This window comes from Phocoena sinus, chromosome X (genome assembly GCF_008692025.1).
Source record: "Phocoena sinus isolate mPhoSin1 chromosome X, mPhoSin1.pri, whole genome shotgun sequence".
Classification (NCBI taxonomy): Eukaryota; Metazoa; Chordata; class Mammalia; order Artiodactyla; family Phocoenidae; genus Phocoena; species Phocoena sinus.
This window is the reverse complement of record NC_045784.1, coordinates 28928486-28952150: the sequence shown is the minus strand read 5'-3', so window position 1 is coordinate 28952150 and position 23665 is coordinate 28928486. Positions and strand designations below refer to the sequence as shown.

Sequence of the window (23665 nt, the reverse complement as noted above, 5' to 3'; positions counted from 1 at the left end):
ATCAAGAATGAAGGAGTGGTTAATTAGGTTAGTAATCAAAATGTCAAGTAAGATGCTATCAAAAAATGGCTATTGGATTTGGGAACCTGGAGATTGATGGCACCCTTTATAAGAGATGTTTTAATGGGATAGTGGGTAAAGGGAAAATAGTAGGGTAAGGAAATAGAAAGAGTAATGTAGAAAACAAAATATTTTTTAGTGAAGAGGAACACATAATGAGGCAGTAGCGGGAGGGGTTTTTTGGGTCAAGAGTCTGTTTTGTTTTGTTTGTTTTGGTTGATAATGGAGAACTGTAGAGAAGAAGACATTGCAGATGGTTGAGGCGGCCAGGTATTTTAGGAGAAGTCCTTGAAAAAGTGAGAGGAAGTGTGGTAACGGGCAGCATATCTTAGTATGCCTTTCTCAACAGATGCTTTCTCTCTATATACTTTCACATTCAATTGACAAAAACGTGCAAATTTTGCTGAGCACCATAGCAAAAAATTTGCTTGAAATGATTCCAGTCTAATAAAAAACTGTATTACCCAAAACATGGCAGAAATAAATCACACTCATTTGGGAAGAAATGTTTCTGGCATACAGAGCAGGAGACTATTATTTTAATTTCCTTTTTAAAAAAACTTATCTTTCAGGTGCTTCAAGAAGACCTGGAACAGGAACAAGTCAGGGTGAATTCTCTCACGCACATGGTGGTGGTGGTTGATGAATCTAGTGGCGATCATGCAACTGCTGCTTTGGAAAAACAACTTAAGGTCAGAGTATTTTCTTTAATACACTAAATATGTCATTCAAAATAATTAATTGCAATTCAGAAAATATTTAGAAAATTTTAAATGTAATTTGTACATTACAAATATTTAGAATGCAGTGTATTCATTTAAACTAATTCAAATTATGTCCCATTTGTGGGATGTTTGTGCATATTTCCTTTTCGTTATATGCTGTTTGCTCACACTAGCTTCCTGGCCTTTGGGGAAATACATAAATGCGGATCTGTTTTTTAATTATAGTTGAATAGCATGCATTAGATAACTCGTCAGAGGAGTATTATTTATGCTCTCTTCAAACCTACAGTCTAAGAGAGGGCAAAGGTAAGAAAACACAAAAAGGATCACATTCAGTCAAATAAGAAAAAATTTAACACCTTCAGTATATTTTTTCCTGGAAGCCTTCAGCTGTAGTCTCGATGAGGACATAGCAGGATGCTTAAGCCCTGGAAGTTTTGTTGTAGGAGATACTTAGCCTTTCAATCCCTCATTCAATCTGACTCATAGTAATTGTGTCCTTGGAAATATAACTAGTATATATTAATAAAGGATAATGTGGATATTTTCATATTTACTTCCTAACTGGAAGTGATAAAGTTTTGTTATAAGATTTTTTTAATTTCAGCAAAGCATATATACATATACCAAAACATCAACATTAAGGGAAAATAACAACAGTTTATTGTTCTGAATGTGACACATACATTCACATATTTACCCAACCACAGATTATATTTGAGGCATTCATTGTACCCACTACATGCTTGCCTTTCCTTTGTGATAGTTAGAAGCCAATAGTCTAACACGTCTGAGGATCCAGTCAATGTGGGTTTAAATAGCTTTATAAGCCCAAGGTTTTTCTAAACCTAGTTTCTCTTACCTAACCTATAAAAAAGCCTTATCTCTGTTTTTTTCTCTTTTTGTGTGAATTGTGTTCTTTTTATCCCAGTGAAATGTCGTTTCCTAAGGTTACTGTTTTAGACTGCCAATCTCCAACAATATTATCTCACTTTCCATCATTAAATGAAAAAGACGAAACTGTTGAACTGCTACAGTTGAGCACTTAATATATACTAGTGATTCATGTTAATTGCTTATGTTTCAATGAAATTGCAGGGATTACAGATCTGAAAAGGTTTATGACACCCAATATTATAATGTATCATTGCATATATGATCAGATTTGTTGTACACAGACACACACACACGACTGGTTAAAGGACTTACAGGCCACTGCTACACCCATTTTACGGAATTCCATAGTTCTGATACAATAATGTTGTGACTATTTACAGATGGGTAAAAATCTAATATTCAGTGTTTCTTAGAAATGTTCAGAAAAGATAAAAGAAGGCTGGGAGGCAGAGTTTAGAAGGGTGACTGGTTAAAAAAAAATTAAGGCAGAGACTTTTCTAAGTCACAGAGTACTTCCAGTTAAAATAACAACTGAAAAACAGTCACTTTGGCACCACAAGACCTAATACAACTAGATTTAGAATATAATTATTTCCAAGGTGATGCCTGTGGGACTAGGCCACCTTGAAAAACAGTCTATAGCATTCACAGATGGTGACTGGGTTAGATCCTAGGTAGGATGAATTAAGAGTGGTGGCCCTAAGCTTTTCTATATTTATTATCCTATTTGCTTTCATTTTTTACCTTATTTTATGTCTTTATTTCTTTGACCCAGAAGCATCTACTAAGATAGCTGCACATGTATTGGCTATTCCCAGTTCACACAAACTCAGTCCACATTTGTATATGATTGCCTCCCCCCCTTAATTAGTGTTGACCGTAGCCTCCCAGCCTCCTATTTTCCCCTCAACCCCCTTTCCTCTTTTGAACCCTCATCTCTGTTACTGTCACCTGACTTTTAGATAATCTAGATTAGTGTCTAAAAGAGCAGAGTTAAAGGACTTAAGTGGTGAGAAGGCCCCCACTTTAGCCTTTCTTTCTTCCTATTCCATCAGTCCCAGAAGAATCCATGCTTGAATTCTATGCCTTATTTAACTATTAGTTGGAATTGCCCTGGAATGCTGGGCTCTCATTTGACTTTGGAATTTTGATGATTCTTTCTTAGGTTCTTTACAAGTAATGTTGTCTTAACTAGTTTAATTTTTATAAAGAAACAGAAGAGGTAGAGAAGTTGGTAGAAAAAGAGGAGAGAAGAAATAATAAAGAATAAAAAGACAGATAAACAAATACATTAGAGAAGTCACTTAAACAGCAACCCAAATATCCTCTGCATGTGACAAGAATTCCATGTATGCTTCAGAGACTGAGCTATCATGTTTCATACTGGGCCCTGAGGAATTCTATTAGAAGTAATAGGAAGAATTTTAGGAAAGAGAAAAAGGTATATGGACTCAATACAAAAGGAGGAAAAAAAAAACCTGGCAGGAACCTGAGAAGAATGCTTTAGAGCTTTTGTTGAAGCAGGGTCTGGTCATCCATAGCTGATTCCTGAAGACCTGTTAGTGTTGAACGCTTACCCCACACCTTCTTTCTCCTCCATGGCCTCCCATGTCACCACAATGCCTTAATCCATTTCTCTCCAATTTGCTGAAGTACCAGAGCCTCAAAATGGATACCCAGTTGTCTTTAGTAAAGAGGTACAGATAGGGGAAAACTGGGAAAGATAATCTTTGATTTAATTCAGTAACAGAGAGAGAGAGAGATGTTCTTACCATCTTGAGTTAGAACTCTAAAAATACTCCTCATGGAATATCTTTACATGTATTGACTTAGTTCTTTGAACTCTATTATAAGTTAGATTTTCTCTAACTTTAAAAGACTTCTAGAAGTCTTCTTTTTAAAAGGTTTGAAGAAAAAGAAAGGTCAGAACATATGCTTAGGGATTCTGAAAGATGGCATGACTTATGAAGGATAATATTCTGAAAAGTGCAGTCTCTTGTAAATTAATTTGATTCTGTCAGAGGTTCAGCTTGTCCCTCAGCAATGTCACCACAGGTCAGAAACTTGTCCTTAACTTTAGAGGTTTCTATGATTTCAGTACACAGAGAACCTGATTTGTAAACAGTGATGCCAGTTAACTGATTTTGTTGAGAAATAGCTTGGCTAAAAAACTAAGTTGCATAATTTATGTGGAGTCTTCAGTCATGGAATATATTACCATGCCTCTTTCATTTTTTTCTATGAGTACTTGTAATGTTCTTACTATGTCATAGGGATTATGCTGGGTAGCAGAGGTAAAACAGTGAACAAAAAGAGAATTTGTTCTACCTTCCTGGGTCAGAAATGCGTAATTTGTGAGCATGCTGCCTTCCTTGGAACCTCAAAACAGTGGTAGCCATTTCTCAGGCTCCCTCTTTGAATTCAAATGCTTATTCCTTGTCACCCGTGGTCGCCATGGTAGACATGGCAGTTGCTCTCTTGGTACTTGCAATCTAACAGAGGAAATAAGCACTAATGAAATATTTACAAAAATGAGCAAATATTTAAAATGAATGTAACTTATTTCTATGAAGGAAAGGAACGAGTTTTGTGACAACAAATTAGTCTGACTTAATCTGAAGCTTGAAGGCATGAAATGATTTCCTAGTAAAGTAATGTTTAAACTATGATCTAAAGGACACATTGGAGGGAACTGTATGAAGTGTGTGTATAAGGGGATTGGTGGAGGTACATGCAGTTTCCAGGAAGGGGAAACGGTGTATCAAGTGAGCATAGCACCCTCAAGGGACTGAAAAAGGGCCAGTTTAGCTACAGATTGAGGTTCAGAAGAGTGGTGCTAGCGGTGGCTTGGTGGATAGCTAGAATTAGTGTGTGATACTAAACTCTACGATAATTCTTCAGTCAACAAACATGTATTGAGTAGCAGCTGTGTGCCAGGATGGCGGCTGGGACTTCCATGGTGGGGATGGGTGGGGGCAACAGTCATGGCACCTGCCCTCCTGGAGCTGCACTAATTAAATGCAATTAAGTGTAAATTTCTGGCCGTGATGAGTTCAATGTGATAGATATATGTATTACTAGATGACTCACCTTTCTCTAGAAGGTAAGGAAAGGCCTACCTACGTGGCCTTAAGTGAGATCTGAAGATTTAGTAGAAATTAATTAGGCAACAATAAAGAACAGGGAAGTGTTCCAGATAGAAGGACCATATTTATTCATTCATTTGACAAATATGTATTGAGTGCCTGCTAGGTGCCAGCCAAAAGTCTAAGCTTTGAGGTTAAGTATGGACAAAACGTAAATTGTTCCTCTATGAAGCTTACATTTGAAGCAAGCATCTGAATAAATAAGCAAGCTTTATAGTATGAAAAAGGTGCTAAGAACTATAAGGAAAACATAGACTGGAGAAGGAAGCAGTTTTACATGAAGCGGTCAAGGGAAAACTATGTTGAGAAGGGGGCATTTGAGCAAAAACTAAAACAAGATAAGGGAGGTGTTTTGGAGACACACAGGTCCTATTGGCCTTTCGCATTGGAAACTGAAAAAGACTATAGAACATAAAGAAAGCCTGTTGTTCTAGGGAGATAGCTGTTTCTAGTAAAAAAAAAAAAAAAAAAAGAACCTGGTTAGGCCCATAGCTCTTACAGAAGATGCTCTAATTAAAACATTTTCCAAATAAAAGGTAGAGCTATTAAAATCCCATTTTTAGATGTGTTCTTCTATATAAGTTAACACTTGAGAGTCCAACTAGATGTATTAAAGGTGTCTAAGGCCACAGCCCCGTGAGAGTTTCTGGCATAGAAAAAGTGTTTGGATTATTTTGTTGAATGATGTTACTCTTAACGTTACTGTCTAAAATTTTGGAGAATTAAAGGTATATCAAAAGAATGGATACGTACAAGCATCCTCTTTTGAAGAAGAGTAACCTGGAAAATACACTTTTAGAGCAGATTATTAAGCATAAGGCTTTGCACACATGTATAGTTTCTTACTCATCTGATGAAGTTCATAAACTTTATTGAATAAAGGAACAATCTTCAAAGACTAGAAAGGTCTCTTAAGAGCTAAGATACATTCACTAAAATCAAGATATGGAAACCAACTGGATATCAAATGACATTAAACAATTTGTGCAAATATTATGTGGCATTATCAAGATAAATTCTTTGGTGGCTATATTAAGTTGGTTGACCCAGTGGAATGGAATAAATATAAAATGTTTTGATTTCCCTGATGTGTTATGCAAAGCGTCTCGTGGGATGTCTATGGATAAGGTGAGCCTTCTTATTGGACTGAAAATGATTGGACTCCTTTATTCAACTTTCAGAGTCAGAAAGTTTGGGGACAGGAAGCCATTTGAGGATATAATTGGGTCACTGTGTAAATTTCACCACCATGTGAGTGGTTAATGGATGAGTTCCTCTCCCAAATGACTTCAGAAATTCCATAGCAATGTCCTGTGAAGTTAGAGTGTCACATACAAGTGTCATATACTTGTCTTTCATGTTTTAAATCAGAAAAGGCATATTTACTGTTTGAAATTTTACTGCTTAAAAAAAAGCAGTATGGAGTCCTGCAGCCAGTGAGCCGGGAGCGCAGCTGCCCACTGGCACTGTGCCCGCCGCAGCTGAACCCGGACCCTACAGGAGCTTAACAGAGAGCAGGGATCGTGAGCCCTGGCCAGAGTGAGCGTGTGCGGCTGCCGCCAAGTCTGCACCTGGAGCACATGGAGAAATGGATGGAAGATAAGAGCAAAGCGAGACTTAGGCTTAAAAGCAGGTTGCTTGCTGCTTGAGGGCCAAATGCAAGTTTGAACTTTGTTCTAGGAAGACACAAGGGATTCCTTCCAAAGCCTGTAAATAAGCCCTGCCCTTGGTGCCTAAGGAAGGGGTTAGTGAAAGTCAGCCTGAGAGTCAACTAACTGCTGAACAGTCGTCAACAGGAAGACACTGGAAGTCATCAAAAAAGATACCCCACATCCAAAGACCAAGGAGAAGCCACAATGAGACGGTAGGAGGGGCGCAATCACAATAAAATCCTATAACTGCTGGGTGGGTGACTCGCAAACTGGAGAACACTTATACCACAGAAGTCCACCCACTGGAGTGAAGGTTCTGAGTGCCACGTCAGGCTTCCCAACCTGGGGATCTGGCAACGGGAGGAGGAATTCCTAGAGAATCAGACTTTGAAGGCTAGCGGGATTTGATTGCAGGACTTTGACAGAACTGGGGGAAACAGAGACGCCACTCTTGGAGGGCACACAAAAAGTAGTGTTGCGCATCGGGACCCAGGGGAAGGAGCAGTGACCCTACAGGCGGCTGATCCAAACCAACCTGCTAGTGTTGGACCGTCTCCTGCAGAGGCGGGGGGTGGCTGAGTCTCACCGTGAGGACAAGGTCACTGGCAGCAGAAGTTCTGGGAAGTACTCCTTGGCGTGAGCCCTCCCAGATTCTGCCATTAGCCCCACCGAAGAGCCCAGGTAGGTTCCAGTGTTGGGTCACCTCAGGCCAAAAAACCAACAGAGAGGGAACCCAGCCCCACCCATCAGCAGACAAGCGGATTAAAGTTTTACTGAGCTCTGCCAACTAGAGCAACAGCCAGCTGTACCCACCACCAGTCCCTCCCATCAAAATACTTGCTCAAGCCTCTTAGATAGCCTCATCCACCAGAGGGCAGACAGCAGAAGCAAGAAGAACTACAATTCTGCAGCCTGTGGAACAAAAACTACATTCACAGAAAGATAGACAAGATGAAAAGGCAGAGGGCTATGTACCAGATAAAGGAACAAGATAAAACCCCAGAAAAACAACTAGATGAAGTGGAGATAGGCAACCTTCCAGAAAAAGAACTCAGAATAATGATAGTGAAGATGATCCAGGACCTCGTAGAAAGAATGGAGGCAAAGATTGAGAAGATGTGAGAAATGTTTAACAAAGACCTAGAAGAATTAAAGAACAAACAAACAGAGATGAACAATACAATAACTGAAATGAAAACTACACTAGAAGGAATCAATAGCAGAATAACTGAGGCAGAAGAATGGATAAATGACCTGGAAGACAGAATGGTGGAATTCACTGCTGCAGAACAGAATAAAGAAAAAAGAATGAAGAGAAATGAAGACAGCCTAAGAGACCTCTGAGACAACATTAAACACAACAACATTCTCATTATAGGGGTTCCAGAAGGAGAAGAGAGAGAAAGGACCCGAGAAAATATTTGAAGAAATTATAGTTGAAAACTTTCCTAATATGGGAAAGGAAATAGCTACCCATAATCCAGGAAGTGCAGAGAGTCCCATACAGGATGAACCCAAGGAGAAACATGGCAAGACACATAGTAATCAAATTGGAAAAAAAATTAAAGGCAAAATTATTGAAAGCAGCAAGGGAAAAATGACAAATAGCATACAAGGGAACTCCCATAGGTTAACAGCTGAGCTCTCAGCAGAAACTCTGCAAGCCAGAAGGGAGTGGCAGGACATATTCAAAGTGATGAAAGGGAAGAACCTACAACCAAGAATACTCTACCCAGCAAGGGCCTCATTCAGGTTCCACGGAGAAATCAAAAGCTTTACGGAGAGGCAAAAGCTAAGAGAATTCAGCACCACCAAACCAGCTCTACAGAAAATGCAAAAGGAACTTCTCTAAGTGGAAAACACAAGAAAAGAAGAGGACCTACAAAAACAAACCCATAATAATTAAGAAAATGGTAATAGGAACACACATATCGATAATTACCTTAAGCATGAATGGATTAAATGCTCCAGCCAAAAGACACAGGCTCGCTGAATGGATACAAAAACAAGACCCATATATATATGCTGTCTACAAGAGACCCACTTCAGACCTAGGGACACATACAGACTGAAAGTGAAGGGATGGAAAAACATATTCCATGCAAATGGAAATCAAAAGAAAGCTGCAGTACCAATACTCATATCAGATAAAATAGACTATAAAATTAAGGATGTTACAAGAGACAAGGAAGGACACTATGTAATGATCAAGGGATTAATCCAAGAAGAAGATATAACAATTATAAATATATATGCACCCAACATAGGAGCACCTCAATACATAAGGCAACTGCTAACAGCTATAAAAGAAAATCGACAGTAATACAATAATAGTAGGGGACTTTAACACCTCACTTACACCAATGGTAGATCATCCAAACAGAAAATTAATAAGGAAACACAGCGTTAAATGACACAATAGACCAGATAGATTTAATTGATATTTATAGGACATTCCATCCAAAAACAGCAGATTACACTTTCTTCTCAAGTGTGCATGGAACATTCTCCAGGATAGATCACTTCTTGGGTCACAAATCAAGCCTCAGTAAATTTAAGAAAATTAAAATGATATCAGGCATCTTTTCTGACTACAACACTATGAGATTAGAAATCAGTTAAGGGAAAAACACGTAAAAAACACAAACACATGGAATCTAAACAATACATTACTAAATAACCAAGAGATCACTGAAGAAATCAAGGCGGAAATCAAAAATTACCTAGAGACAAATGACAAGGAAAACATGACGCTCCAAAACCTATGGGATGCAGCAAAAGCAGTTCTAAGAGGGATGTTTATAGCAATACAAGACTATCTCAAGAAACAAGAAAAATCTCAAATCAACAGTCTAACCTTACACCTAAAGGAACTAGAGAAGGAAGAACAAACAAAACCCAAAGTTAGTAGAAGGAAAGAAATCATAAAGACCAGAACAGAAATAAATGAAATAGAAACAAGGAAAACAATATCAAAGATCAATAAAACTAAAAGCTGGTTCTTTGAGAAGATAAACAAAATTGATAAACCATTAGCCAGACTCATCAAGAAAAAGAGGGAGAAGGCTCAAATCAGTAGAATTAGAAAGGAAAAGGGAGAAGTAGCAACTACACTGCAGAAATAGAAAAGATCATGAGAGATTACTACCATTCAACTGTATGTCAATATAATGGATAACCTGGAAGAAATGGACAAATTCTTAGAAAAGCACAACCTTCTGATACTGAACCAGGAAGAAATAGAAAATATAAACAGACCAATCCAAGCACTGAAATTGAGACTGATTAGAAATCTTCCAACAAACAAAAGCCCAGGACCAGATGGCTTCACAGGCGAATTCTGTCAAACACTTAGAGAAGAGCTAACCCCTATCCTTCTCAAACTCTTCCAAAATACAGCAGAGGGAGGAACACCCCCAAACTCATTCTACGAAGTCACCATCACCCTGATACCAAAAGCAGACAATGATGTCACAAAGAAAGGAAACTATAGACCAATATCACTGATGAGCATAGGTGCAAAAATCCTCAACAAAATACTGTAAAGCAGAATCCAACAGCACATTAAAAGGATCATACACCATGATCAAGTGGGACTTATCCCAGGGATGCAAGGATTCTTCAATATACGCAAATCAATCAATGTGATACCCCATATTAACAAATTGAAGAAGAAACACCATATGATCATCTCAATAGATGGAGAAAAAGCTTTTGACAAAATTCAACACCCATTTATGATAAAAACTCTCCAGAAAGTGGGCACAGAGGGAACCTAACTCAACATAATAAAGGCCATATACAGCAACCACAGGAAACGTCATTCTCAATGGTGAAAAACTGAAAGCATTTCCTCTAAGATCAGGAACAAGAGAAGGATGTCCACTCTCACCACTATTATTCAATATAGTTTTGGAAGTTTTAGCCACGGCAATCAGAGAAGAAAAAGAAATAAAAGTAATACAAATTGGAATAGAAGAAGTAAAGCTGTTACTGTTTGCAGATGACATGATACCTTACATAGAGAATCCTAAGGATGCCACCAGAAAACTACTAGAGCTAATCAGTGAATCTGGTAAAGTTGCAGGATACAAAATTAATGCACAGAAATCTCTTGCATTCCTGTACACTAATGATGAAAAATCTGAAAGAGAAATTGAGGAAACACTCCCATTTACCATTTCAACAAAAAGAATAAAATACCTAGGAATAGACCTACCTAGGGAGACAAGAGATCTGTATGCAGAAACCTTTAAGACACTGATGAAGGAAATTAAATATGATACAAACAGATGGAGAGATATACCATGTTCTTGGATTGGAAGAATCAATATTGTTAAAATGACTATCCTACCCAAAGCAATCTACAGATTCAGTGCAATCCCTATCAAATTACCAAAGGCATTTTTTACAGAACTAGAACAAAAAATCTTAAAATTTGTATGGAGACACAAAAGACCCCGAATAGCTAAAGTAGTCTTTAGGGAAAAAAACAGAGCTGGAGGAATCAGACTCAGTGACTGCAGACTATACTACAAAGCTACTGTAATCACATGCAAGAGGGAAGAGATATGGGAACATATGTATATGTGTAACTGATTCACTTTGTTATAAAGCAGAAACTAGCACACCATTGTAAAGCAATTATACCCCAATAAAGATGTTAAAAAAAAAAAAGACAATGTGGTACTGGCAGAAAAACGGAAACATAGATCAATAGAACAGGATAGAAAACCCAGAGATAAACCCATGCATCTATGGTCAACTTATCTATGATAAAGGAGGCAAGGATATACAATGGAGAAAAGACAGTCGCTTCGATAAGTGGTCCTGGGAAAACTGGACAGCTACATATAAAAGAATGAAATTAGAACAGTCCCTAACACCATGCACAAAAATAGACTCAAAATGGATTAGAGACCTAAATGTAAAACTGGACACTAGAAGACTCTTAGAGGAAAACTTAGGAAGAACACTCTTTGACATAAATCACAGCAACATCTTTTTTGACCAACCTCCTAGAGTAATGGAAATAAAAACAAAAATAAACAAATGGGACCTAATGAAACGTAAAAGCTCTTGCACTGCAAAGGAAACTATAAACAAGACGAAAAGACAACCCTCAGAATGGGAGAAAATATTTGCAGACGAATCAGTGGACAAATGATTAACCTCTAAAATATATAAACAGCTCATGCAGCTCAATATTAAAAAAAACAAAAAATCCAAAAATGAGCAGAAGACCTAAATGGACATTTCTCCAAGGAAGACATACAGCTGGCCAAGAAGCATATCAAAAGCTGCTCATCATCACTAATTATTAGAGAAACGCAAATCAAAACTACAATGAGGTATCACCTCACACCAGTTAGAATGGGCATCAGCAGAAAACCTACAAAGAACAACTGCTGGAGAGGGTGTGGAGAAAAGGGAACACTCCTACACTGTTGGTGGGAATGTAAATTGATGCAGCCACTATGGAGAACAGTATGGAGTTTCCTTAAAAAACTAAAAATAGAACTACCATATGACCCAGCAGTCCCACTACTGGGCATATACTCAGATAATACCATAATTCAAAAAGACACATGCACCCTGATATTCATTTCAGCGCTATTTAGAATAGCCAGGTTGTGGAAGCAACTGGAATGCCCATCGGCAGACGAGTGGATAAAGAAGATGTGGTACATATATACAATACTCAGCCATAAAAAGGAACAAAATTGAGTCATTTATAGAGATGTGGATGAATCTATAGACTGTCACAGAGAGTGAAGTAAGTCAGAAGGAGAAAAACAAATATCGTATATTAACAAATATATGTGGAACCTAGAAAAATGGTACAGATGAACTGGTTTGCAGGGCAGAAATTGAGACACAGATGTAGAGAACAGACGTATGGACCCTGGGGGGGAAAGTGGAGGGGTGGTGGTGGTGGTGGTGTGATGAATTGGGAGATTGGGATTGACATGTATATACTGATGTGTATAAAGTTGATGACTAATAAGAACCTGCTGTATAAAAATAAAATAAAGATAAGTTAATTTTTTGATAAGAAGGATCTGAATTCCCATCCATACATGTGAGCATAAGCCTATATATAAATGTAAGTATATATCCATTTATACAAATGTATGTGTATGTATATATATACATTTACATTTTCTCCATACATATGGATGTATGTGTGTGTGTATATATATACATATATATGTATATATACATATATATATATATATATATATATATTGGGGGAGAGAGAGAAAGAGAGGGGGAGAGAGAGAAAGAGAGAGAGAGAGAAATAGACACCAACCGATGTTACTTGGACACAAATTTAAGATTAAATCAAAGCAAGATGATATTCTTAGTAAATTAGTGCAATCTTGGATGTGGCACAATGTCCAGATTATAAGGACTAATAATTATGTTCTGTGATAGTTTGAATACACTTTTAGTATCTTAGCTGAATTTTTCAGGGATAGTGACATCCTGTAAAGAATGTTTGTATAACCAGGTGTTACTTAATTTTAAGGAAAACCTAAGTATAGATAAGGGACATGTGAGCAGTTTTGTCTTGTTGAAAAACGAAGACATTTTCTCTGTTGTACTTCAGAAGGTTGTACTATCCAAAACAGACACAAGTTTATAAGCCTGTATGTCTTCTGCCCATACCTCTTTCTTGAGCGCAATTTCTTCTCTCCCATTTTCTGCTGGATATATACCCCTTAAACATTCAAAATGCACCTCAAACACAGCAAGGTGAAACTTAACTCACTGTGTCCTACTTCCCTCTAAACTTGCTTCTTTTAATGACTCCCCCATTTTTGTTATTGCACCGCCATTCACCTTGACGCCTGTACCAGAAACCTGGAGGCATTCCAGACACATCCCTTTCCTATCTCTTGTGAGCCCTCTAATGTAATCACTCACAACATTGCTTACCTGTCTCTCATATTCAGTGTTTCATCCTTGTTCTTGTTAATATTTTCCAAAGTAAAGCCCATATCTTCAACCCCTGGAAATCCTTGCATACATTATTTTCTCGCTTCAATCCAATCTCCACATTGAATTCAGTGCGGAATTTCAAGAGCCTATATAATAGAGTTTCTCCTCTGCTAAAATCCTAAGTAACTTTCTGTCTTCTAGAGAGTCTCATCACTTAGGCCTACAATTAATAAGTGACCCCCGCTACCTGTTTCTCAATACTTAACCTCCTATTACACCCCTCATATCCCTCAACCTACATTCTCTTCCTACAAGCTATTTCTGGTACTCTGTCACTGTCTTTATACATGCTATTCCTGTCACTCAGAACACTCATCTTCATCATGTCTGCTTGGAAAAGTCCTATTTCATGTAGCAAACTCAGTTCAAAGTTTCATCTGTGAGGCTGGTCTTCCTTTATAGTGATGACCACTCCCTTTTTCGTGCCATCTCTGCACCATGATTATGCCTCTGTTGTTTGGAAGGAAAATAGTCTACTAAAAAGTGATTGTTCAGAAAGGCTATATAACGTCACCTCATCTATCATGGCTTGCAAATGGGATATGGAACTAAAAGTGTTTGTGGTACATACCTTTGGGATAATTAGGGTAGAATAAAAAGGCTATGAAATGTTAAATCCTATAGAATTAAGAAATAAGGGTTATTTATGAAGAAGAATACGGATGAAAATATTTTTGATGTCTCTCTAGTTTCTAATTTTATATTTGGTGAATAAAAAGCATGTTTAAAATAAAAATAACTTTAAATGTGGTAGAAATAATTTCACTAAGCCAAGTGTCAACAACCGTTGCCCATGAAGCAGTAATTATAATTATTAGCACTTTTGTACACTCATTGTTTTCCAAGAATTGTATATAGTTTGTATGTAAAGCTGTATCTATTTCACAAGTGAAAAAGGCTATGCATAATGAAGCTAAATCCAAGTTCATGTAGTTTGCGAGTGGCAGAGCTGGGACTGGTACCCAGATCTGTGTGATACCTCAACCTGGGTTTTGTCCTAATCTCTCAGTTTCATAAGAGAAAATTACTATGTGACCTTGAGAATATTATTACAGGGGGAATATATATGCAAGGATGTTAGAATGATAATATTCTTTATGAATATTAAGTGTTAGTTCTCATATGATCTAAAGAGAATTCTGGCCCTGTTGGTTTCTGAAAAAAATTCTAAACTGTATACTGTGGCACAGTTCTTTTAATTGGAGTACTCTGAAAAGTACACAAATCATAATTATAGCTTGAAGACGTCGCATACCCAATTGTTCCACACCCAGATAAAAAGGTATTATGTTAACAACAATCAAAAAGCCCATCAAGCCCTATCATAGTCATAAACTGGTCCCACCTCCTCAAAGGTAACCTCTAACCTGATTTATAATACCTCAGATTAATTTTGCTGTATTTTTAACTTGATGTAAATGGAATTGCATTTTATATATATATATATATATATATATATATATATGTAACTGACTTTTTTTACTCAACATTGTTTGTGAGATTCATCCATGTTGCATATAGCATTAGTTCATTAGTTTTCTTTTTTAATGACTATACCACAGTTTGATTATGCAATCTACTGTTAAGAAAATGTGGATTGTTTCCAGTTGGGGACCATTACAAATAATTCTTCTTTGAAAATAATTGTACATATCTTTCAGTGAATGTTTGTGGGCTTTTATATTGGATATACAGCCAGGATTGGAATCGCTGGATCATTGAGTATATGTATCTTTAGCTTTATAGGTATTACCAAAGAGTTTTCCAAAGTTGATGTATAAATTTATACTCTCATCAGTAGTGAATAAAGGTACAAATTGCTCTGCATCTTCTTCAGTACTTCAAATTGTCAGATTTTTAACTTGAGCCTTTCTGGTGGCTGTATAATGACATTTCTCGTTTTAACTTGCATTTACTGATGACTAATGAGGTGGAACACTTTCACTTGTTTACTGGTTATTTGAAAGATCTCTTTTTGGAAATGCCTATTTTTCTATTGAATTGTCTATATTTCTCTTAGTGATTTGCTGTAGTTATTTCAAAATATATATTCTGGATTGTAGTCCTTTGTTGGTTACCTATATTACATATTTCCTTTCTTTTTTTTTTTTTAAATCTAAGTAACTTGCCTTTTTACTCCTTAATGAATTACTACTTTAATAAACAGAAGTTTTAAATTCATTATACCCCACTTCAATATTTTCTGTTATGGTTAGTGTATTTTTATTCTGAGTTTAAAAGTAACATTTCCTACTCTACAACCTAGAAGATATTCTCCTGTGTTGCCATATAGTTACTTTATTGTTTGACCTTTCATATTACATTCCATCTCGTATTTATGGTGTGAGAAAGGGATGAATGTCCATTTTTCCTATTTAGATTCAATTGAAGTAGCATGATTTATTGCAAACAGTGTTCTGCACTGTCACCTTTAGTCAAATGCTTATACATGCATGGCTCACGTTATGGATTCTAATAAGTTCTTTTTTTTTAAGTCATTCAGCCTTCTTTTTTATATGTATATTTTATTCATTCATTCATTTATTTTTGGCAGTGTTGGGTCTTAGTTGTGGCATGCAGGATCTTTCATTGTGGCACAGGCTGTTTGTTGCGGGGTGCGGGCTTCTCTCTAGTTGTGGTGTGTGGGTTTTCTGTCTCTAGCTGTGGCGCATGGGCTCCAGAGCGCGTGGGCTCTGTAGTTGTGGCACACGGGCTTAGTTGTCCTGCAGCATGTGGGATCTTAGTTCCCCAACCAGGGACTGAACCTGTTTCCCCTGCATTGGAAGGCAGATTCTTTACCACTGGACCACCAGGGAAGTCCCTCTAATAAGTTCTGTTTGTACATTTGCCTATACTTATGTCAATGCCACATTGTCTTAATTGCTATAGATTTATAATGATTTTAATATCTGGTAGTATTGTAAAATAAAAATTGTACCAGATGGTAAAACAGGCAAGAAAAAATTTATTCAAGACTATTGCAGTTATGGCTCAAGACTGTTGCAACAGGGGAGAGAGAATGAACTCAGTTCTACTGAACAAAAGGTGGGAGAATTTGGGCTTTTCTGGTGGCGCAGTGGTTGCGAGTCCATCTGCCGATGCAGGGGACACGGGTTCGTGCCCCGGTCCGGGAAGATCCCACATGCCGTGGAGCGGCTAGGCCCGTGAGCCATGGCCGTTGAGCCTGCACATCCGGAGCCTGTGCTCCGCAACAGGAGAGGCCACAACAGTGAGAGGCCCACATACCGCAAAAAAAAAAAAAAAAAAAAAAAAAAAAAAAAAAAAAAAAAATGGTGGGAGAGTTTGTAAGTGCTGGGATGAGCTAGCGTAAAAAGGTTGGAGGATATTAAGAGATTGGATGGTCAATGTGATTATGCTATTTGTGTTTGCTAATTGTCCCTTATCAAAGTTAGGCTCCTATGCTCCCACAGAGTCTGGAAGACAGGCCCTATCTTTCTTGATAATTACATTTCAAAGGGATGGCTAACAGGTCCTTGAGAAAGATATTCTTGGGTTGTAGACTATTTACATCTCAAAGGGGCAGATTAAAAAAATTACATCCTCTTTCCAAAGTAAGTGCTCTAAGCAAAGAGAGGTTGGGGCCTATAGTCTAAAGTTTAGGGAAGCTAAGGGGAACACTAAGTCTATCTTGGCCCCTGTAAGCCTTTCATATTTATTTTCTCCTTTTTAAAGGTTATGTTGCTATTTTTATTCATTTGCTTTCCAAATAAATTTTAGAATCAGCTTGTCACCACCCCCTCAAAAAATAAAACAAGAAAAAAAGAAAAAACACACCTGCTTTGGTTTTAATTGGATTTCACTGAATATATAGATTGATTTGTAGTAAATTAATATATTTATTATATAAAGTATTTCAGTTCATGAATATGAAATAGTCTTCCATTTATCTACGTTTTTAATTTCTCTAAATAATGTTCTTGTGGTTTTCACGATAGTGAGCCTTAGACTTTGTATGCGATTTATTACTAGGTTTTTGATAGTTTTGCTCTTGTTGTAAATGGTATCTTTTAAAGTTTTTCAGTTTTTATTTTTTGTTGCTGATATTGAGAAGTACACCTTGATTTTTATTCCTTGGCCTTGTATCCAGAGATCATGCTTACTTTGCTTATTAACTTGAGTAGTTTATCTGTAGTATCACTCAGATGTACATATCCAGGTGGTTTGTGATTAATGTCCATTTTATTTCTCCCTTTCCAATCATTCATTTGATTATATTTTCTTTTATTTTTGTGCTGCATACTCTAGTACAGTGAGATTATTGTTGATATCTGTTTCTCATTTTAGCTCTCGGAGGTGAGGCTTTTAGTAAATCACCTGTAAAGTATGATATTTCCTGTAGGCTTGTTGTAGATGCTTTGCATTCCTAGTGTTCTAAGAGGTTTTGTTATTACTGGGTGCTCAATTTTATCAAACTTTTTTTTTCGGGATAACTTGAGACAATCATATTAGCTTTCTCCCTTATTCTGTTAATATGTAAAATCACATTGCTTCATTTTCTAATGTTAAAATAGCCTTGCATTTCTGAGATAAACCAAACACGGATGATATGTATAACCCTTTTAATTTATTGCTAGATTTTTTTTTGCTACCATTTGTTAACATTTGATGTAGAGTTTTTCCATTGTGTCCATGAAAGAGATTGGCCTATTTTCCATTCTTATGATATGCTTGCTGGGTTTAAGTACCTGATTATGCAGGCTTGGAAACTTGCCATTCATGCCTGGAATTTTTTTTATGGAGGAAGTTTTAAATGAGAATTTAATATATTTAATAGACATAAGACTTTCTATTTTTGATTTCCAGTTTTAAAAATATTTTACCTGCATTTTCCAGATTTTCCCTTTTTGTCAGTTTGAGTAGTTTTTGTCTTTCTAGGAATTTGTCTACTGAGGACACGGGGAGGGGGAAGGGTAAGCTGGGACAAAGTGAGAGAGTGGCATGGACATATATACACTACCAAATATAAAACCGATAGCTAGTGGGAAGCAGCCGCATAGCACAGGGAGATCAGCTCGGTGATTTGTGACCACCTGGAGGGGTGGGATAGGGAGGGTGGGAGGGAGGGAGACGCAAGAGGGAAGAGATATGGGGATATATGTATATGTATAGCTGATTCACTTTGTTATAAAGCAGAAACTAACACACCATTGTAAAGCAATTATACTCCAATAAAATTACAAATATATTCGCATTCAGTCCACATGGTATTTAATAATATATTTATTATTGAAATTTAGGAAATGTTTTATAAAACTATGAATTTCTAGCCTCTTTGGGAAAAGCAAGTGATTCGATGATCTTAGGTCTGTTTTCCTGCATATTAACCTCAGAAGGAATTGAATAGCTCTGCCCACTTTACCATGAGCTCTCCATTTAGCTACAATCCCCATCACTTTCCCATCCTCTTACACCTAGGTTATTTTGTGCATTTTATTATGTATACACATTGGAATGTGTGATTTCTTATAGATGGAGTATTTCAATGCCAAGAGTTGAAATGGAACATAGAAGGATACGTTTTCCACTTACTTGGTTATAAACAAGGCACGTAATGGAAAACGCTCCTGGTTTAAAAATGCAAAAGTAAAGGATTTTCAACTGTTGTACAAAGCATAAGCCTTATTAAACTATAGATAAAATACAAAAACCTAGTAAAGTTAATATCATGCTGAAATGTTTCAGTGTATTCTGTATTAAAAGCCTTTCATGCTGTAGATTTATCACATCTGGAAACAAAAGCTGATTTTCCAGGAACTGAGTTCTAAATCCTTACCATTTACAAGCACGTCAATAATTCATCACAGTTTTCAGAACAATTTCATATTTGTTGACCTGACCCTAGCAGTGACCTGGCTAGGAGGGTATGAAGCAGGTACTGTTATATCCATGTCACTAGTGGCACAGCTAAACCATGGCAAGATTAAATGAGTTGGCTGACAGATATTACCGAGTTGGGCAACAGTTGAGCTGGGACAAGAATTCAGGCTGTCTGTACTTTAAACCTAGTGGCGTGTAGCGGGTTAGTAGATTCAGAGATTCTGCTGTATAGCTAATGCCCATTTTAAGTATTAACGATTTAGAATTTGAGGTAGAGGGTACAGGAATTCACATGTGACTCTCATCTCCTATGGGTCTTTAAAATCACCACAAATAGCCATGCCATTACCATAAAATACTGGTAGACAGGTATTTAATGAAGAAGAAAGGGAAATAAAGGGGGTTTTAAAGACACTACTTGGGAGAAAAGCCCTGTATTGATAACTAGAGTGGTGGTATTCAGCTTTGAGACATTCATATACTATGTGAAATGCGTGTATTACTACACGAGACATTAAGCACAAGGGTAAGGGGGGGCCCTCCTCAAGAAGTTCAGAGACTTGGAGGCATAAAACAATAAGGAACAGTAAAACTTCAAGTTACCAAGGAATGCCTGGGAATGTGATGAATGCTGGAAAGAACACTGTCATGCTTGGAATGCTCCTTAGGACTCCTGCTCTTTATTTTCTGGTATCCCAATTGAATAGACTGGTGGGAGCTGGAGAGTATAGGGTTTATTAAGCTGCCACAGAACATTAAATAATAGCCTGCAAATAATAACAGCAACAACAACAATAGGGCCTTTCCAGATTTATTGATTAGCACTTTATAAACTCATAAAAATAAGTAATACACGGAACTGATTCTCATAGCACAGAAGAAGATGCTTCTTCAAGTTAAAAATCTCACTACGCTTTTAGCGTGATCACTAAGGCAGAATTTCATGAAGGAATCAGACAGTCATATTTACCTTTTAAAAATAAGTCCTTGCAAAGAGCACATGTTCTTGATCTAGAAGTGTAAGTATTTTTGATTTTTAAAATACATTTTAAACAAATATGCAGTTAAAATGTCAAAAATGTTTTTAGATCAAATTGTAACAGGAGGCTTCAAATCTTTATCAAGTAGGTTAGATAAAATATTTAGTTAAATCTAGTGAAACTCCTGCTAAAATTAAATATGAAAAGACTCAAAAAGGATTCATCATCTGTATATCTCACTGTATGTTTCGTAGCACAAATCACAAGGCATATATATATATATATATATATATATATATATATATATATATATATATATATATTATGTTGAATGCTCTATTGAGTGAATGGCATCGTGAAAGAGCATGGACTTGTAGCCAGACAGATCTGAGGTCAAATCCCAGATACTGAATCCTTTGTCCTCTCTGGCCTTAGATAAGTTACTTAACCCATCTGAGTGTCAGTTTCCTCATCTGTAAACTGCACCATTAGAAGTGACAGGAGTTCCTTGAATTCAGTCAGGAGTTATTACAGGATCATTTAAACAGAAGTAAAAATGATATTTTCAGAGAAACCTCCAATAAGTGTTTCCTAATACATCACAAGATGTTTTTCCACCCTGGACCATATGTTAGACAGTGAACCTTTAAGGCACACGATTTTATAGTATACTGCTTCAGTTAGTAGTTTGTAAAATACATGTAAAAACATGTTTAGCCAAATCATAGACTTGGCTAAACTTTAGTCAGTAATACTCTGCCCCATTTCTAGCCTCATAATGGGTGCTTTATTTCTTTCAACACGTTATTTGATGTTATTTCCATTTCACCGTCAGTAAGATGAAGTTGCTAATCCTTTTTAACTGTATAGTTGTTTATAAAGTAAGAAAGAAAGAGCAAGAAATAAATTATTTTTCAGATGGCTCATTACACATAAAATTCATTTAGCTGAGGAGTACATTTCAGGGTCTGAAACTACAATAAAAGGAGATGGGTTGCTTGCTGCCTGCTGCCTCCCTCTCTTATAAATCTCAGTTGCTGCTGCATTGTGTGGTCCATGGCACATAATTGTTTCTTCCTTAGTGGACATACTCTTGGGGACACTTTGTCTCTTAATGCCAATCTTGCTGGGTGCAGTTTAGCTTTCACTTTCTATCACTGGCTTCAATAAATTCAAGGGTCAAGGTACTTAAGTTTTACCTCTCAGGCTTGTCAAATTTTCCTTACTTGCTTTTATCCAAATGTTCTTTTGATAGCCATTTTTCACTTTTGCTTTGAAAAAACAGCTCAACCAAACAAATGAATTCAGATGAGAAATGTCCCTGGCATGTATAACAATATGAGATGTGAATTAAATGGGAGGGGAAAATCCTCCCCATTGTGGATGTGAGCCTAGATGATAATGGAGTTGATTTAGTCCATGAAAATGTGTTAGAGTAAGTGAACTGACCTTTTGCTTCTCTTACTGCTGAGACAAAATGAGGACATAAATACAAATTAATTTCTTCTTATCACTTCATGAGATATTATAATTCATTTTTCATTTATGTGCATAATGTTTACCTAGCTTACAAAAATATGCATTATTCCGAAAAGCTCAAGGGATTCATTTACTTAAATGGAAACTCAGAGAAAGACTGATTTTTTTTCGCTAGAGAAGAGATTTCTAATCCTAATATAGTGATTTAAAAAAATTTTTTTTAGCTTCCTGTCAATTCCATTTGATCCAATCTCTTATACTTGTCTAACAGTGTGGTTACATCCATTCAGGCAGTGATAGGAACTAGCATCTCTGAGTGATTATAAAAGCTGACTGATAATCCAACAATTGCTTAGTTCCATCCTTTGTAATTCAAATTAAGGTCAGCATTTCTAAGCAATAAATAGGTAAATCTATGAATTCAAGCACTGTGTATATCTATTTATATTTGTGCATATAGCATTGCAGAAATCTACCTGTGGGCAGACATGTACAGCATACGAGCAAGCAATTTCTAATTCGGTTATCTAATTTCACTGAGACCAGTAAAAAGAACCATGCCTACATTGTAACAGAAGAGGCTTAGATTCAGTTCATTGAGATTGTTCTGAGAGTAAGATAGATTTAGCAGTAGAATATGTTACTGAAGGTTATGTATGCTCCCTTGTGTTGGAAATGTTTAAAAAAGAATATGCTGGAATTCTGTATATACTGGAAATCTAGATAGAATTCTAGATAGATTACAGATCCACCAAGGTCTATCTGTAAAGATTTAATAAGTACTTTTCTAGAGTGAGTAAAATAGTTCACCTTGGTGGTTCATAGAAGGTTCGATATAAATACTATGATCAAGCAAAATGTAAATAACCACCGACACTTGTATAACTCAGTTCAAATTAAAACTGCTTTTCAATACATGATCTTGTTTAATATTTGAAGCAATTCTTTAAGTGGTTGGTATGATTATTTTCTTTGAGAGACATTAAATTATTTAGCCATAAATTTCTTGAAAAAGCCACTTGATTTCATTGAGCAGGGAGAGATAAAGAATTGCTGGTATTATTACAAGAAGTTATGGATTGAAAATGTTTTCGTAATTTGAAAAGACATACACACATTGGTAATCCAAGCAATTGATTGACCTAAGACTTGAATCCAAGTGGTTTGGCTCTAGATATTTTTATCTTCCCCACATAAGATACAAAATCACAAAGTGATAGCATATTTGTATTTGAGAAGTTGTCACAATACATTATTAAAACTCTGCTCCATTTGAACAACTTAAATTCATTTTACTCTAGTAATTGAAATGTATTCTCTAGAATTTTCCCACTGTAATATGTACATCTTTACCTGTAACAACTTTAGTTTTGTGAGACATTTTGCAGTGCCATGGAATCAGCCTCTCTTAAATTTGTCTTACGTAGTTTGTTAGCTGTGCCATGACAAAATGCCAGAGATTGGGTGCCCTAAACAACAGAAATATATTTTCTCACAGTTCTGGAGTCTAGAAGTCCAAGATCAAAGTATTGACAGGTTTGGTTTCTTGAGGCCTCTTTCCTTGGCTTGCAGATGGCGGCCTTCTCCTTGTCCGCACATGGTCTCTCCTCTGTGCTAACACATCCCTAGTGTCTTTTTGTGTATCCAGATTTCCTCTTCTTACAAGGACATTTGTCAGATTGAATTAGAGCCCACCCTAACAGCCTCATTTTAACTTAAAAGCCCTATTTAAAGGCCCTGCCTACCAAGGTCCTGTCTTCTAATACAGTCACATGATGGGGTAGAGGGCAATAGGGCTTTAACATATGAATTTTAGGCAGACACAATTCAGTCCATAACATCTTTATTCTGTTAATTTTGGGCACATAGTTTATGTTCAATAA

The 23665-nt window shown here is 36.7% G+C and overlaps 1 protein-coding gene across 1 annotated transcript in view; it reads left to right on the top strand.

Annotated features, from left to right (window-relative positions):
* DMD (dystrophin) overlaps positions 1-23665 on the top strand; it is a 2099690-nt gene that overhangs the window by 606681 nt on the left and 1469344 nt on the right. The window contains exon 13 of the mRNA XM_032618871.1: positions 633-752. Within this exon, the coding sequence (XP_032474762.1) occupies positions 633-752 (120 nt within the window). The remainder of the gene's footprint in view (positions 1-632; positions 753-23665) is intronic.